Source organism: Limulus polyphemus, unplaced genomic scaffold (genome assembly GCF_000517525.1).
Source record: "Limulus polyphemus unplaced genomic scaffold, Limulus_polyphemus-2.1.2 Scaffold444, whole genome shotgun sequence".
NCBI lineage: Eukaryota > Metazoa > Arthropoda > Merostomata > Xiphosura > Limulidae > Limulus > Limulus polyphemus.
The window spans coordinates 511,856-530,879 of NW_013666054.1; the positions used below are offsets into that span (position 1 = coordinate 511,856).

Below are 19,024 nucleotides of genomic sequence, written 5' to 3' on the forward strand. Positions count from 1 at the left end.
TGATAGTCTGCCAAATTTCGTTAACATTTGCTTACTAATTTAAAAGCTATAGCATGAAAACTGTAACGAGCACAAAATGGTTATAAAGTTGGTCCCAGGGACTGAGCCCGTGCTGAAAGAGTTAATGTTTTTTACATAAAATAAAATTCAATCTAATGTACACTTTGGTTGGGATAAGTTCAAGCATATACAACTCTTTATGTATTGTGTCGAAAGAAAATAAGGTGAATCAATTGTATTTCTATATTAAAACAAGTTCACTGTTTTCAAATACCAACCTTACGTCATTAAATAATCATCAAAAGAATGATCTTAATTCAATTGATTCAGTGCCTGAACTCACAAATTAACAAACACTGTCATTCAACTTTTCATAGTGGAAATAAAAATACAAATAATATATTGCAATCCAATGACATTCAATCTAAATGAGAGATGTAATGGAAGATTTACAATTAGATAAAATCAACCTCCCTGAAAATTCATAACCCTTCAGGTGAGAATGGATTCAGTATAAATATATACAATTGACCACAGATATTTTCTATCTTTGAGTGAAAAAGAAAGTGTTTCCAAATTAATATCTATATAAACACTAACAAATAATTTAGTACTGATGTATTTTTCCTTCTCATGTTGCTTTCCTATGCCTACCCAATAAAATATAATTAGAATTAAAGTTTTATTTAAAATGATATTAAAATACCTGGTTTTTGCAACTGTTGGAAATAAACAATAATTCACTTTCATTTTATAAACAATTCAAACATTGTGCTACATTTTACAGTGCAACAAGTGGTGAAAAACTTACTCTTTTCATTGAGATTCTATGAATGGAGCCACGCCACCTTATCTTAACTTGAATTTCTCGGTCACAATTATCAACTTTTACTGCATTTTCTTGAAATGAATTGCTAAGTTCATCATCATTGTAGATCAGACAAGTTGCTTTGTACACAAGTTCTGCCTCTTGCAGTTCCCTAATTTTTAGAAAATAAAACAATATCTCATAAAACTTAGTTTCTATATGACAAAGGTACAAGTAAGCAACAAATACTATAATAGAAGACTAAGCACATATATATCTATTTGCACAAAATATAACAGAAAAGAAGATGCAAAAAAAGTACTGCCATTTTGCCAGAAAATATGACTTTTATAAAGCTGATGAATGTGCCAAAAGTTTCCACATAATACACAGGTTTAGAGAGCAAATATATCAGATCTATGTCATTCACTAGCTAAATCGAGCAAGAAATAAATTTTGTAAAGTAATGTCACTTGAGCAGGAAAAATAAGTACAAGAGGAACAAGATCACACAGTAAATAATAATAATAAAAAAAGACTGATATAGGAAGCAAATTTTTCCCTCCAGCTGTATGATGAAAAAAGCAAATACTGTCAGAGAATAATTCCATATGCAATGCACACAGAAAGCTGAAAAAAATTAGATGAAATAGTTCCTGAATTTTCTGATGTGATCTAAGTGATATACACTAAAAATTTAGATTTAATTACAATTCAAGGATTGTAGAACATTTCCAAATCAAAATGTATGCACATCAGACATACTCAGTCAAAATGTTTATTAGTATAGTTATAATCTATTTATAAGCTACTTTTTTGCTCTATTTTACTTCAGAAACTCCTTACATGTCACACACAATGGATATAACAAAGCACACGTCAAATACCATCTTCTCGTTTAAAAGATCTAAAAAAAATCACTTGCACAAAATGAAATCTGTTTGTTTTTTTTAAATTAAATAAATAATATACTTATAAGCCTACACACACACACAAAACAATATTTAAGAATTTAGGAATTAAGAGTGAAAAAGCAAGAAATGATTCCTGTGTTGAAAAACAAGTTGGGATTGGCAGTATATTTCAGGTTGACATAAAACAAAATGTGGACTCATGAATTAACAGTGAACAAATTTTTCTTACTGCCAACCTTACATCATTTACATCATTATTGACATCATGCTTCTGAAAATCAAAAAGGATAGAAGACGCAGAAATATGTTTCTTTAGCTAGAATCACGGAACACTTTTGTACTGCCTTGAGTTTTCTTAATAATAATAATCCATAAGTATTGTATAAAAGGCCTTCCCATGCTGCTTTATAAACAGGACATAAATAGTAGATGAGGGTGAAAAGAAGCTTAAATGGTAGAAGATAAAAAATAAATTTTCTCTTCCTTTACTAGAAATATTTAGATATAAGAGACTTTCACATACATGTTTAAACTTTAGCTGCACTATAGATCTTGACTTCATATTATCAACAAATTAAATACTTTTTGTACAAGCAACAAAAATGAAAGCTTGTATGGTGTATTAAGCCAAAACTAAAGTTATTTTATTATATATATAATTGCTGGAATAACATTTCAATAACAAATTTGGGTGCTTTAATTTCATCTAGGAGGTAAGCCTTTCAAGTAATGTAAGCAGTGTAAGTGTATTTGTTCTGTGTCAGTGATATAAAACTAAACATTCTCCACAGACAAGAATATAAAAAGTCATTACGAGTTCCTGATTGTACACCAAAAGAAAGCCTAAAATCAGTTTTCACAACACACATCTAACTCATGTGTCTGGCTTCGGGTATTTAGGAGTACTGTATGAAAAGTTAATTACAGAAGATATATCTCATACAAAATACTTGGAGATTAAAGTGTCTAAATAAAAACTGTAACTAGCTCAATTTGATATTATTTGATAATACTAAAAAATATTTCTTTTGAAGTATATATAAAGCCTGAGATATGCAAGAGGTTAATAGAAGTTAAATTTGTAGCTTCACTTCATATGTTAGTAAGTTTTATCTACACAGGTGCCATGGCACAAACTTAAGTATTAGTAAGTGAACAATGTTGTGCAAAGTGGATTCCATCTGCAACAATCAAATTCTAACTAGTGATGTCAAAAATCAAAAAATATTTTGCTTTATTTGCACATTTGTCTCACTACAAGAGCAATAACTGAACAGAACTATTTCACAGGGACATTTAGATACAAAAAAAAGCTTCAGAAGTATTAAACATTTTAATTTGAATGCACTAACTAAATTCTAAAATACTTTAACATGATTACTGAATAGCCGATTCGAGTAAAATTTTCACGGTTAAACAGAACAAGTGAACAATTCTTACAACCCCTCTCTACGAGATAAATAGCCCCCATCATATTTTGTTGTACAAGACTATTTTGAGTACACACACTTAAAGCATTCAAAATTGATACGACCATTTCCCATAGCCATATTTCTTAATTAGTAAGCCTTCAAGGAAAGAAACAAGTAATTAAAAAAAATCAATGGAATTTAAAAACCATCGGCACCAAATGATGTATGGAGATTAAAAGCCTAAACCAACTCTGTCAATAAAGCAGTATGAGATTAAACAGACTGATAAATAGAAATGTCAAATATATGCAACAGTGAGCACATTGAAAAAGATAACAGAAAATCCCTCTAAGTAAAATGTTCTTTATTAGGTATGCATCGTTTTACTGATATAGTGTACTTCATACTCCACAGGTACACATTATGGTACCTTTCCTTGTAACTGTTCTTTCATGATAGTTTTCCAACTTAGTTTTCAGGGTTTCTGAACTTTCAGCAGAAAACAATTCAACAGTAATTTCCAAATTTTTCAAGAATATTTTGATGAATTTCAAGAACTATTTCATAGTTTTTCTTATAATTTCTAGTGTAAAGTTGAAAATCATTAACTATCACAACGTATTTAAAACTACAAATGCCCACTATAAATAATATAAATGACTAACTTGCATAGGTTAAGAGCATGACTCATTGCAAGTCTTTTGTCATCATAGATTTGTACTATTTTTCTACAAAAAATTTAACATTTCAGCCAATTTTCCAACCTCTCACTTTCCCATGTTAAAATAGATTCTGACAAGTATCGTCAAGCACTACTATTAGCACGTGCACCTTCATGGACATTAAGAAAAAGTGAAAAATATATTTCAAAGCAAGTACTTAGGGGGTGAGAAGTAATGATCTAAGGACCAATTCATAAGTTTCAAATAAATAAAAGAAGCTTAAAACAACTGTACCTTTATTATAAGTTATTCTGTCAGCAAATCATATATTCAATTATATATATATATAAAATACACATTCAGCATTCCTAATTTTCATTTATGACAAAACAGACCTGCAACTACAACTTAATTTCTGTTTTAATAACGAATAAAATTCATTTTACAACAAAACTAGCCTAACATTACACTAATATTGCACAACAGTATTAAGAAAGAGGGGTTTATCAGTTGAATGCTAAAAGTTCAGAAGAAGTCTCACATTACAAAAAAATGAATGATTTTATCTTACTTGAATAGCTTGTTACTTTTAGAGCTAACTTTTCTGGTCTTATAACCTGTGAGATGCACAGGTGGTGGTGGTGAAGGTGACCTGAGTTCTTCTTCTATCTTTTCTTGGCTGAAATATTTGAATAGAAATTAGACATTTCATGCTTAAAAAAATGTTTTATTATGCAGGAGACAATTCAAGCTGTTACAAGAGCTTATTGGGAATACTGCAAAATATATATTTGTATTAAAAAATATTATTTTTTTTATTTGTATTTCAGTGCAAAGCTATACAATGAGATATCTGCACTGTGCCCATCACAAATATGGAACCCCAAATTTTAGCATTACAATCCTTTAAGCTTACTACTGAGCCACCAGAGGGCTGTGTGATTAAAATAAGGAAGTACAAGTACTAACACATAACTATACCGCAACATTATGAGTAACTTAGAATAGATTAGAACATTTTTTACTATTAGTTACACTTATAGCCTGCTTACTTATTATTAGATAAGTTTAAAATATTTTACACACACATGGCTTTCTACAAGATTCTTGCTAGAAGATGTCACTAACCATCCCTGTGGACACAATGTCAGTCTACTGAACTTCTGTACCTGTGAAGCTATACACAGTAATGCTTACTATAATTATGAATTTAACAAATGTACACGTATGAAATTTGGCAAGCTTTTAGTAAATGTTGTAAGACTAGTGTACACAACTAATTAACATTTTTAAAAAGGTATTTTTACTAGATTTTCTGAGATTATATAGCCTTTAGCAAGTCAAAGGTGATTTTCATGCTGAATATAAAAAATACTTTCTTTCATTTTACAATTTTTATATTTCATCTATATAATCTCTACGACGTCCTAGACGAACTTGATATTTATTTTACCCTATCACTACATGTAGCAAATCATCGTTGTGAGATGACAAATCGAAAAATATACAATAAAATCAATAATACTTTTTTTCGAAAATGATTGCAAATAGTAATAGAAAATTAGTTCTAGCCTTTTCATATCTGCTTGTTTATAATATCGCTATTTAATTTCTGTAACATGAAGCCTCTCTCTGCACATAAGAACAATAAATCAGTGGAATGTTCCTAGTACAGCTCAAGGTAAGAAACAATCAGGTTACAGTCAGTTTGTAAAACACACACTAACCACAAGAGCTTTTCTAGCTTCATCAGTGAGATAAATATTATTACCTAACATAAAAAGTTTATAATTTTTACATTTCCATAACTTTTGTTAAAAAATTTTTTAAACAATAAATAAAAAATTTAGCACATACATTTGTACTGAGGCTGTATTTTACTTAGGAGCAGTGCTTCAATAGTTCTAATTTTGTAATTATGTTGGTTGGCAAAAATAAATAATGTAGCTTTCAAATACACATTTTAGAAAAAAAAACTACATCATGCACTGTAGAATAATGTCCCAAACTAATGTTATGTAACTGGCTTTCTAAATAAGCTATAAATAGGTTAAAAAATTTAAAACCAACTGTTTATTTATTGCTGCCATAAAGAAACAATCTTACTTAAAATCTTGTAGAGGAAAAAATATTTTTTCTATTGGTTAAAAACAAAGCCACCAACTAAAATCATGCTGTATAGATAACTTTCTTGAAAGGTATGACAAAATGATTTTGTTTTTTGAATTTTGTGCAAAGCTACACAAGGGCTATCTGCACTAGCCTTCCTTAATTTAGCATCGTAAGACTAGAGGGAAGGCAGCCTGTCATCACCACCCACTGCAAACTCTTGGGCTACTCTTTTTACCAACGAATAGTGGGATTGACCATCACTTATAATGTCCCCATGGCTGAAAGGGCGAGCATGTTTGGTGGGACGGGGATTCGACCCGCGACACGCAGATTGCGAGTCGAGCGCCCTAACCACCTGGCCGTGATAAAATGGAAGTAGCTTCACTGGTTGGTTGGCAAATTTATATATATCACAGCAAACTGAAAAAGAAAAATGTTTAAATTTTATATATTCTGGTCTGTCATTAGGTATATTTTGTGTTTCTAATTAATCAGACACTCTGTAGCCAATGTAACGAAAGGGAAAAAATGGAGCACAATTGTTTCGATTTTTGTGCAAAGCTACACAAGGGCTATCTGTGCTAGCCATCCTTATTTAGCAGTGAAAGACTAGAGGGAAGGCAACTAGTCAACACCACCCACCGCCAATTCTTGGGCTACTCTTTTACCAATGAATAGTGGGATTGACCATCAATTATAATGGCCCGATGGCTGAAAAAGCAAGCATGTTTGGTGGGATGAGGATTCAAAACCGCGACACTAAGATTGCGAGTCAAGCGTCCTAACCAACAAAAATTCTGTAATTCTTTACAGCACGTCTGAACACTGCAGTGTTGAGAAAAAGTATAAGCTTTTGATATAAACAAAGTGCTCAAGGAGAGTACTGTGCATGGAGGACGTGTTGCTCTCCTATTGGTGTACAGCTATAGTATAATGCTAACTGCATCACATACACTCAGCAGTGGCCCAAGGTATAATCTAGCTGTTCTATGGAAAGGTGAGTAGTGTTTCATAAACAAAGGTTCTCTGCAAAATGTGACCAAGAAAGAAAAAAAAAAAGATATATCAAAAGTTTTTATACCAATTCTGATATTTTAAGTACATAATAAAAGCAAAATGTTGTCTGAAAAGTATAGCATTTTTATAATATATTTACAAAGAACAGAAATGAAATGTTCACATCTTAAAACATTAATACAGTAGCTAAATACACACAAGTAATATCTTCTTTCAATATTCTAATTCATCAAAAGCCATGTTATATTGTATTATTACCTAACTTCTGAATGTGGAAGGTCTTCACTAGAATCATCAAGGTTTACACATACTTGGGTTTTTCTGTCTCGTTTCTTCCGAGTTATCTTATTTTTTGGTTCCGATATCTCTTCATCAGAAATCACATCAGGATCCATCAACAGAACTAAGTCATCAAAAAAAAATTCAGTTCTCTAAGCATAAATGTAGAAGTCACAAACTGCAGAGCTGGGCAATTAACTTGATTAATCAATTACCTATGAGAATTGATTAGTGATTAGTCTCAAGTAAAATAATCCATTAATTAACATTACAACTAAATCAATTAATATCAGAGAATAAATAAATTAAAATTTGTTTTTATGATTATTAATATTTTTGCTTATGTCAAATACCCAAGTCTTATCTAAGTACAATATAAAAGTTGAGTACAATCAAATAATGAGCCTAACAATTAATCAATTAGCAAATTCCACTAATTGCCCAGCTCTAATAAACTATAGCATTATTAACATACCAATAACAAGGGCCATTTGATTCTTCAAGGTTTTCCCTGGACACATATCCCTGAAAAGAGGTAAAATTTAAACCCACCCTTTTGTTTCAGGAAAATATTGAATCCCACTTAAATTCGTGTAGTGTGATGATCTGTACTACTGTCAAAGATAATCATTCCATAAGCCAATCACCCTGTTAAAAAATAAAACTGTCTTATTAGAATTCTAGCATATATTTTTAAAAACTGAAAACTTGTGTCTTTCATACTATTATCTTCAGAATATAGCACAAAGAAATTACAGCATTTTATCCTATTGATCAACTGGATAATCTTGTAAATTTCATTCAATACTATTCCCTCTTATCTTCCATTTCTTAAAAGAAAACAAATTAAGAGACATGAATCTATTCTTGTAGGATAACGTTTCTATCCCCAAAAATCATCATAGTAACCCTCCTCCAAATCCTTTATATGAAGTCAATATATTTTCTTAGATAAGGAGATTAAAATTTTACACAGTATTCCAAATAAGGCCTACAGACTTAACTGTAATTTTTATAAGTATTGCTTTTCACTTGTAATCAATACGACTCAATAGCAACAGACCACTGCTGCAATGGCTTGAGTGACTATTCACCACAGTATCAAGACCTTTTTCTTCTGTCATGCTGTTAAGTTGGTTCCCATTTATATTAAAACATGTGAACCAAATTATATCCCAAATGCATAACTTTGTACACTCTATAATTAAAAGTCATTTGATAAATATCCAACTTACCATTTGATTCAACACCTTCTGTAATAGCTCAATATTATCAACACAGCTAGAAGTACTCAACAGCTTAATGTTATAAACAAACTTTACTAATTATGCCCCTATCAATATCATTCAAGTAAATAAGAAAAAAGCAAAGGCTCAAGTAATGATCCATGAGGCACTCAACTAGTAACAAGAGTCCGATTTGAACAAACTCCATTAATAACTTTCTTTTGCTTTCTTCCACCCAATCACCCTACAATTCTACTGATATAATTTCTTAGCTAACATTTTTTGTGGCACATCTTCAATTTTTTTTGAAAATCTAAGTATATCAAGTCTATACCCTTTTCATGATACAAATAACAAGTAAAATCCTCAAAAAACAAAAATTAATAAGGCAACATTTTGCATTGGTGAATCCATTTCCCTTTTCCTAAGTTACAAAAAACAATTAATTTTATTACATAATATGCAATACTTAAGTTTACCTACAAGATAAACAAGGTTATTATTTCATTATTATCATTCAAAATTTTATGTACTGGTACTTTTTTTTCTTTCTCTTGTAAAAATTAACTTGATAGTGTAATTATGATCAAATAACTTTTCATTTTTTTAACTATTTACATAAACATCTAAACATTTCTACACATTTGCGAATTCTAATCTCTTACTTATCCACTTTGACACGTGTACCTCATTCCTTATTGACAGAATAAACTCGTATTTTCATTTTCATATAGATAAGCATAGTTTCTTATAAAAATGTAGGTCTGATAGTTTTATAATTTTATAAGGAAAATATATTTTTATCTAGTGTTTGAAAGTTTAATTAATTGTCTCCAATATAATATAAAAATGTACACGTTTGATACATGTACGTAGTTCTTAGCAAAGACGACAAACTTTTACCAATTAACATTTTCTAGTAAATTTTTCTTTTTACTAGGTACGTATGTAATAGCCAGTTCATTAAATCTTATTTTAGGAAAGTATTCTTTGATTAACAAAATTTTATTCGAACTTTACCTTTCTCTACTACTTTCCTCTTCATATTTCTGAACTTGTTGATTTGTGAACTATATATATGGCATGACTGCATAATTTCTTCATCATCAGCATCATCGTCATCTATCAGCATATGTAGCTGTTTAGTTTTCTTTGGTTGCTTACTCGAAGCAGTGTGTGAAGGAACATTATCTGAATTGCAAATAGATAAATCTTTGTCTTCCATCCTGGTGTAGCTCTTATCCTATTCCATACTCACCGTTACCTATATAAAGAAACAACTATTGGACTATATAATAAGTGGAGTAACACCACTTCAATAATACTAATTCGTATTAAAGATATTGATATGAAGCATATTCGACAAGTCTTGCTATAAAACTTTCAAATGAAAATAAAAATATTTTATTCTAACAGTTTTCTAAACACATATCCATGCACCATTACACGGATACTCCTGCACAACGATCTCCTCCACTACTGCAACTGTACATGTACTGTATGTTGCAAAGTTTTATCTGCAACAAAACAATCAATAAAGTAAAATATAGAAACAAATTTATGGAAGAGATAAGCATAAAATATTTTAACATATTGTTAAAATTCACACTACTGTAAAGCTAAACATTTTAGGTAAACCAAAATTTCATGTTTTACACACAATTATGAAATTTAAATTTATGTTCAACAAATGTTTTACTGTAATTTTTGGTTAAATTGTATAGAAGGAGTACAAACTAAAAGTGTTTTTAATGTTTAGAAAAACAATTAGGTAAATTTGTCTACACATTTATTATTTTAACACATGGTTGTCTAAAAAATAAGTAACTCGATAGTTAATTCCAAGAGCCCATATGTGAAACTAAACAAACGACCTAAAACTACAGTTAAGATTAATATCAGAGTTTACATTTCCAATCTTTCCTCTCAAACAAACAAACCATAAATTGCTCAAGCCATTAACAACTGAATGCCTGAATCAAACCACCATTAGTTATTTTATGCTCCTAAATGAAACTATATTTCTTATAGTGAGTATTCCCAAGCTGTATAGTATTCTAAATGATGCCTTATTAATTTAATTTGAGGTTATAATAATATTTTGGCTCTTAAAATAAAATATCCTACAAATATAAATCAGTTCAATACTTGCTATTTTCACTACAACTAAACTCAGCAGAAAGTTTCAATCTTCTAGCCATAATTATATCTAAGTCTCTTTCCATAACCCTAATACTCTTTCTCAAAATTCCATATCCCAAATCCATAATTTTACACTTATTAATAGAGCTGGGCAAATAGTGGAAATTTTATAATTGATTAAACATTAGGTTCTTTCATGAGATGGATAAGAAAGCAAAACAAAAATCCTGTAACTCTACAAATTGGGTTTCAATACTGATAATGGAGAGAGCATTGACAGCCAATCATGTGGCTTTGTGCTAAGCAACAAACAAACGTAATGCCAATACTTTAATTACTTGGATAGTTAAAATAATTGAATTTGATGAAAATATTAATAACTGGGAACCTTAAGTTTGATTATTTTTGAATTAATAAATTATTTTATGACTATTAATTGATGCACTAAGGTAACTGATTATGTCAATTACTTGAGTTGATTACCCAGCTCTAAAAGTAACATCTTCAAAAAATGATAAAAAGTATTATCACATAAAATAATCTATTAATCAAAATTACAATTAAATCAATTAATGTCATGAAAATAATCAACTAATGTTTTCAATTAATTTTTCAGTTATTGCAACTATCCAGTAATCAAAATATTGCCATTATGATTTTTTATTATTTTCAATTAATTCAAGTTTATTCAGTTTATTAATGAGCACAATGATTAATCAATTAGTAAATTTCACTAATTGCCCAGCTCTACTTACTCATTAGCTGGGTGATAGAAGGGGTATGGACTTGAGTTAGCTTTTGATAAGATGCCACACAAAAAATTAGCAGAGAATTTACATCACTGGGAGTTGATGAAAGACTAGCAAATTGAATTATACAATTGTTGGATAGTATAAAAAAACACATTATTAATGGAGTAATTCAGGATCTGTGCTTGGACCTTCACTTTTTATTATTTACATTAATGGTAGTGATAAAGGCATAACTAGTAAACTTTTCAAGTGTTTATAGCTGTATTCACTGAACTTAATCAGCAGTAAGACTAAAGAACAAGAAACAGGCATAGTAGTAAATAAGTCATTATGAAAAATGTCTAAATCCCTTTAATATGCAAAAAAAATTCTCAGAATGTTGATGACAAGTTGAGATACGTAATCACCTATTTAAGTATTTATATAAATCACTAACTTGAGTAATTAGGCCTCATTTGGATCTACTTATTAAAGAAAAGATCTTGGCCTACAAGGAGAAATTCAGAGGAGGGCTATTAAGATGACTCCAAGGATGGAAGCATGATTTTACACATATAGGAATACGTTAAGGAGAGGTTATTATTTTTGAAGATGTGGGTGTATCTGGATTATCATAAAGAATTTGACAAGGTGCCACATAAAATGCTTGTTACAAAATTATCTCTATAGGTGTAGGAGATAAATTGTCTCATTGAATAGAAAAGTGACTGGATGGATAAAATGGAGTTCAGTCAACCTGGATTAATGTCATGGGTATGGTACTTGGGGGTTCAATGTTTAGACTTTTTCTATTTTTGATTTACATCAATGACACAGAAGAAGTAATGCCTAATGGTCAATAAGATTTGATTCTGAGTGATTTGCTTATGAAATGAGTCATTATCAACTCTAGTGGATGTTGTCTCTTGCTGTACATGTTATTTTTAATTAACTTGGTCAAATGATTATTTATGCCTAGCAATAAAAGGACTATTAATATAAATTAATTATGTAATTAAAACATACTAAGCAACACTAGGCTATTTAGTGTTACAACTAGTTTCCTTGAAATAAGCCAATTCAATTGTACCTAGTACTAGTAGTAGTACCATTTTTAAGTTGTAACGAAGTGTTAACGTTACATTATACTATAGCGTTTCAATTTATTTGAAATGATTTTGGTGAGTTACTAACAGTAACAATAGTCCGTAAACTAGATACACTGAAATTGTTAACTTAAATGTTTAGAAATAAGTTATATAAGTAACTAAAAGTAACACTGTAAGTTACATAACTTAGTTCTCAACGGCAACATTCAACAATTTCAAGTATATAATAACAAAATCTAATAAACTTTCAGAAATGTCAGTGATATTATAAATTATAATTACTCAGTTATACGATTGGATAGATTTCTTACGTTTAAATCAAGTTTCAATCATTCGGATATAAAAACCGTTACAACAAAATCGTTGGTAAGACGTCATTCACTAACCCTAAAATTAGTAGCAATAACATCATCTCAGTCTTACAAACTTATAATTTAGCTGTCTATCACAATGACTGAACTAGTTTAACGTTACAGAAAAAGATAAGGAAACACACATGGTACTAGTAGTAGCAATAGTTCACGTGTGTCACTGTGCGTTATTGTCGATATCCTGGGAAACCCTACGTTACAAATAAAAGAGAAGAAAACTATATATTTGCTAAACCATTAAAAGTTAATTCTTTTTAATATAAACTAAAGGCATTACTATGCGTCGTATATTTATAGTGATCGCATTCGTATTTAAATTTTAATACAAGTTCACCTGATAATATAACTCTGAAATTCGAATCTTAGGCTTAACGCTTTAGCGCTAGTAGAACTTCAATTCATTCGAATACGCTACATAAAGAATTGTTTGACTTTTAAATTTATGACCCTTACGGTTCAAATTTTAAAATATAAATTCCAATATAAACATTAGTCCTGCAAAAACAAGTTTCTTACTTTAATTTTAGAGTACAAAAATGATACCAATCGCAAATAAACCAATTGCTAAAAAAGATGAAGATTTTTGTGACTCACTGTATTGCATTTATAAATGACAAAAACAAATTCCATGAAGTGTAAACCTAGCATTTGCCGACACTTTTTACGATAACATTCTGTTTATTCGGAATTGTCACGCAAATCTACACACAGAGCTATCAGCGAAAAACCATCCCTAATTTTGAACTGATAGATTGGACAGTAGAAAGCTAGTCACTAAAACTCTTTTTTTCAACTTTTGGGCTATTGCTGTCTAATCAAATATTGGGATATTACATTCATTCTTAGAACATACTTACGACTTTAATATACGGAGCTCATTTTTGTGGCAGTTGGACGCGAACCGTCAACTCTTGGTTGCACATTCCTGGTACGCTATAACCGAGACAACATGTTCTGCCTGTTAAATTCTGTGAGATATCATCTTAACAAATAAATAAATACCATAGTAATTTTAATTTGGAAAAAAATTGGTATGTAATGAAAGGATAAAAGTTAATTGCTACTAAATCATCAAATTAGTAAAGAAAATCATAAAAACGATATAAAACTTGCATAATAACATCAGACGAGAAAAATTATTTTGACAGCTGATTAAACATAGTCAAATTATTCGAAAATACTTTAATCTCCCATTTTTGCCAATAGTTCGAACACAGTCTTATATACAATGTATGCTATGACTGACTAATATTTTCATCTTTAGACTGTTTATGTTCTGTGAGTAAATTTTTTAAAGTAAGCTACTTTTTGACAGAACAACTTATGTCAAGTGTACATGGCAGTTAGAAGGTCAACATGGGTGTTTACTGGAAAATATCATTCACACATTTCGTATTCAGAAGTTGACAACCCCCCCCCTCCCCAATTCACTTACAGTACCCATACTCACTTTATACTTATTCCTACTATACAGCCCCCCTCCCCCGGTGGTACAGCGGTATGTGTGCGGACTTACAACGCTAGAAACCGGGTTTCGATACCTGTGGTGGGCAAAGCACAGATAGCCCATTGTGTAGCTTTGTGCTTAACTTCAAACAAACAAACCTACTATACATTAACAAATGAAGACTAACCTTAACATATTAACTTAAACACATATTAAATCGTTACTAACCCAAGTTGACTTTAGATTAACTTTTAAACTGACCCTACACACAGTCATTATTTGTTTTTGTTTTTACCATAAAGACTACCTTCCAGTTTCCTAGTGCTTATGGCTTGTACATCTTTACACTTTGTAGAGACTATAAAGCCTGTTTTGTCGGCAGTACCCAAACGCCATCTAAAATTAAGAGCTTATGAGCATGTGGGTATTTCTATAAAAACACAAAACCATTAAACAGCTCTTGCTCCTCCTCGATTCGAAAACATTGTGAAGGAAGGTTATCAACTAAGTTTTAAAAATGTATTCGATCCTCAATAAAGTTACTAGTGATCTGGAACTACACTCAACATACAGTTTGCCTTTAAGCTATATATTTGTTACGTCTCCAGTCGTTAATTGATTTCCCGTAAATTCGTTCCGACGAAACTTTAGCGACACAAGTCCTTTCTTAAATAAAACTGGTTTATTCTTTCTGAATATAACTTTACGATACACTTAATTTCAACAATCGCGCTAAAACAAACGCTATAACAACGAACGTGCTCAACTTCAACAATACTTTCTGACTGCAGATCAATTACTCACTGTCTACACACATTCTCTCGTCACGCCGTGACCATCTTTTATATACCAGACCACCCCCAATCTAGCAAATGCTAGAGCACTCCCGAAGGAACAGGATAGTTCTAGAAACGTGGCGTGACACTAGTCACGTGACCTCGCTGACGCAACATTATTAAATTTTCCTGTTACAAATTCTCTATAGTTGAACATCATCATTAAATTGGTTAATTGTTTTATAAGTTCTCTATTTCACTTTATCGAACCCACTGTTGTCTATACTAAATGATAAAGAGTTTTGTAATTTATAATTATCCTTTAGAGAAATGTATTTATATTCCTGTTTATAGCTACTGAAGATGGAATCAGTTGCGTTCCGAAACGTATTTCTTATTGTTTTACATAACACTAGTTATAGACTTATTTCATCAGCTAATCTGAAGAGCAAAAAAAGAGCAACTAATTAATTCTGCTTCAAAATAATTTAAATTACAATGTTTTGTAATGTGTATATTTTAGTTTAGTCAAAGAAGTATGAAACATAATTAAGGTATTGCTTCATAGATAGTGATGTCATCTTTACGGCAATATTGTTACCAATCTTAACAGTTTTACAGGGTGTTGAAGCCAAAAAATAAAAAAAATTAGCAGCACAAAACTAACTTTTATGTATTCTAGAATAGTGAAAGAAGTCACATTTCCTAATTCAACGCTAAGCCATCTTGGACCTTGTGGGAAATGAAAATTTCAAAGTGAAAATTTGTCGATTTGCCTAAGAAATTGACTATTTTGAACCTATATTCTCCCAAGGTAAAGTTACCTTACAATTTCTACTGGTCTTAGAGTTGCCTAATATTTAGCTAAGTGAAAACACGAAGATACAGCTTTCCTGTATTTAACATTTGTTCTTAGGTTCCAGAATATTATGAAAGGAAAACACTATTTTATTGTATTTTACAAATTGCAAATTAAGTTGTCTAAGTATTGTGCGAAGAAGTTTTCCGAACTGAAAGAGTTTTACCAAACAACACGTCCCGTTGATATCAGAATAGCCCCCAATGGCTTAGCGGTAAGTATGAGGGCTGAAAATGCTAAAAATCGGGTTTAGATACCCGTGTTAAGCACATCACATACAGCTCGTTGTGTAACTTTGCACTTGATAAGTTCCTTTCTTTTTTTTTAATAATCCTCTCCAGGTAAAAGCTTATAAGATTGACCATAAAAGATTCATTTCACATACACACACAGCGACTAAGCGGTAATTCTGAAGACTTATAACGCTAGAAACCAGGCACAGTATATATATATATACAGTATATTGCGTAGCTCTGTGCTTAACAACAAACAAACATGACTCGTTTAAATTGGGGTGCTACTTTGTATCTTACCTGATGTTATCCTTACATTACCAATTTATGTGAAAAGTGGAGTGGTTTGTTGAAACTTGACAGAGTTATTTCAGTACCATTAACTCATTTGAAATTCTACGTACTCAAATTTTTTGAAACATGGTTGAAATAATGAGAGTACAGAAATTTTAATCTGTAACATTCAGCGTTTTAACTAAAGTGACCAGTAAGATGTAACATTTATAGTAGTTACATATGATAGTTAAAAATGGCTATGTACGGAGTATAACGACAATTAGTTAAAGAGTTATTACAATCACTGAAATAACAGTCTTCTACGACAATTTTCATAAATTATATATATAGATATAGATATATCCCAGTGGGGCAGCGGTAAGTCTACAGATTTACAACGTGGACACAGCAGATCCCACCGTGGCTTTGCTATAGAAAACAAAACACACACACACACATAGATTTTTATTCAGCAGGAAGACGGATAAAAGATGTAGGAGAAACACTAAAAATATGCCCAAATAGGCTTCATTCTAAGTGATATAAAAAGGGTCTGACCTACGTCCATGAAACAACTATATATTTTTTAACTGGTTTATATCTACATGAAGGTGTGTTGTGTATATTGAACGTAAAATATATTTTGTTTGGCAGTATTTAGCTTATCTATATCAAATAAATGTTTTGCAAAGTCTGGCGTTTCAAGTTATTCCTTCTACAATAATTTCAATAATTTCATTTCGTACAATTTACGGAACTTGGGTGTCTCATCTATTTAGTATTGTTGTAACCTAGTGTTATTAATAGTCCGCTTGTAACTAAATGCTCATGAAAAAAGGTTACGTGTGGCCTAGTGGTTAATAAACTCAGGACTATGAGTCTGATGATTTATGGTTTGCGCCCCCTTTGTATAAGTATACTCTCCACACTCTGAGGCTGTAAGAGTGATGGTAAAATCCCAATATTCGGTCAGATGAGGGTATCCCAAGGGTTGACGGTGGCTGCTGTTGACTGGTTACCTTCTCCATAGCCTAGTTGAAAAGTAGGAACGACTATGCACAGATAGTCCTCTGTATAATTGTTTGCGAGATTCTGAAACATACAAACGCTGTGAGAAGCTTTCTAAACTAGTGGTACTTTTTATACCTGATGTCGGTTTGCTTTATATTTGCTTGTAGTTATGCACAAAGCTACACAATGGGCTATCTGTGCTCTGCCCACCACGGGTATCTAAACCCGGTTTCTAGGGTTGTGAGTCCGCAGACATACCACTGTGCCATTGGGGGCTTATATTTGCTAAGTTGTATTAATACAAAAAGTGAATATAAAAAGATGTTTTAGGACTAGGACTGCTGTTTAATACGTTTTTAATAATTATTCTCCCCCGGTGGGACAGCGGTAAGTTTTCGTACTTATAATATTAAAATGTGGGGTTCGATTCTCCGCGGTGGACACATCAAATAGTCCAATGTGGCTTTGCTCTAAAATAAACAAATAATAATTATTTTTGTATAGCTATGGGGTAGTAGTATACCATTAGGAATGGCAGCTTTGTTCTTTATTTCGCAGGTTTAGGCTGCTAATGCACTATGTTGTTGCCACAGTAACCGTTTAAGTGCACAGGAACTCAAAAAGCCTCTCATATTTCTCCCGAATATATTTTGTTCACGTTACTTTGGTCTAATTTTCCTATCTGAGGTTTTGTTAAAAGCCGAGAGTGAATAAAAGCTCTTCGTTTTTTAATATGATGATAACATAAATGGCCTCGTTACACAGTACTAAATAAGTGCTAAAAAAGTAATGAAATATGCTTTTGAGACATGCACACAATAACACGTGTAGGTAGGAATGTATTTCTTTGGCATTTAGCACCCACCTTTATGTCAATATAGTGTCAAAGTCATCCTGATTTTCATTGGCTAACATTGTGGACTTTCCTGTAGGGCGAGAATGTTGAGAAGAGAACCGATTTCAAGCTGTTAGTTTTTCCTACATCTGCATGTTTATTCCTAATTTAGCAATGAAAAACTAGAGGAAAGGCAACTAGTCAACATTACTCAACGTCAACTCTTTGGCTACTCTTTTACTTGAGCGTTCTAACCACCAGGCCATGCAAATATTGGGTTTAAAATTAATGGCGTCGTAGAGTTTATTATGGACAAACTGATTTTGTATAGCTTGGAGTATTTTAGATACCATTTCTGGACATAACTTTACCAGTTGTTGGTATGATATGTGAGGGTATAAGTTATGTAATTTATGATTAATGGGTTACGTGAACAGTTAACCATACAAAGATTAACCGTCTGGAATTGGATCAAACATTTAAACATTCCGTCCGTTAGATAGTACCTCCTTATTAAACTCATCTTTCGTATATAAGTCTTTATTGCTTTTTATATTTCTTGCCAATCCTGTCTGCAGGATCTATAGTGTGAGGGGGAGGAGTGTATCTCCAGTTGGTTCTTGTACTGTGAAAGTTACTGCGGACCTAACATGATAATTCTGACATCTAAACATCACGTGTTTCTTCTTCATTGGAATTCTGTCCATGTTTTGGACCAGGGAGGGCCAGGTTCAGCGTTGACCTCTTTTCCCTCTCAGGAATTGATGTTATTTTGTTTGCACTGTTACTGAATCCTATGTAATA

General features: G+C 31.4%; 1 protein-coding gene across 6 annotated transcripts in view; it reads right to left on the reverse strand.

The window, feature by feature from the left end:
- LOC106458321 (NFATC2-interacting protein-like) overlaps positions 1-13,720 on the reverse strand; it is a 21,366-nt gene extending 7,646 nt beyond the window's left edge. The window contains exons 1-5 of one of the 6 annotated variants that reach the window (XM_013917827.2): positions 13,641-13,720; positions 9,451-9,694; positions 7,184-7,328; positions 4,368-4,475; positions 812-980 (exon numbers count right to left, since the gene is read on the reverse strand). In XM_013917827.2, the coding sequence (XP_013773281.1) occupies positions 812-980; positions 4,368-4,475; positions 7,184-7,328; positions 9,451-9,655 (627 nt within the window). In that variant the 5' untranslated portion in view covers positions 9,656-9,694; positions 13,641-13,720. The other 5 variants (XM_013917828.2, XM_013917830.2, XM_013917825.2 and 2 more) reach the window with 5 other exon arrangements.
- Between the last annotated feature and the right edge of the window lie 5,304 nt (positions 13,721-19,024).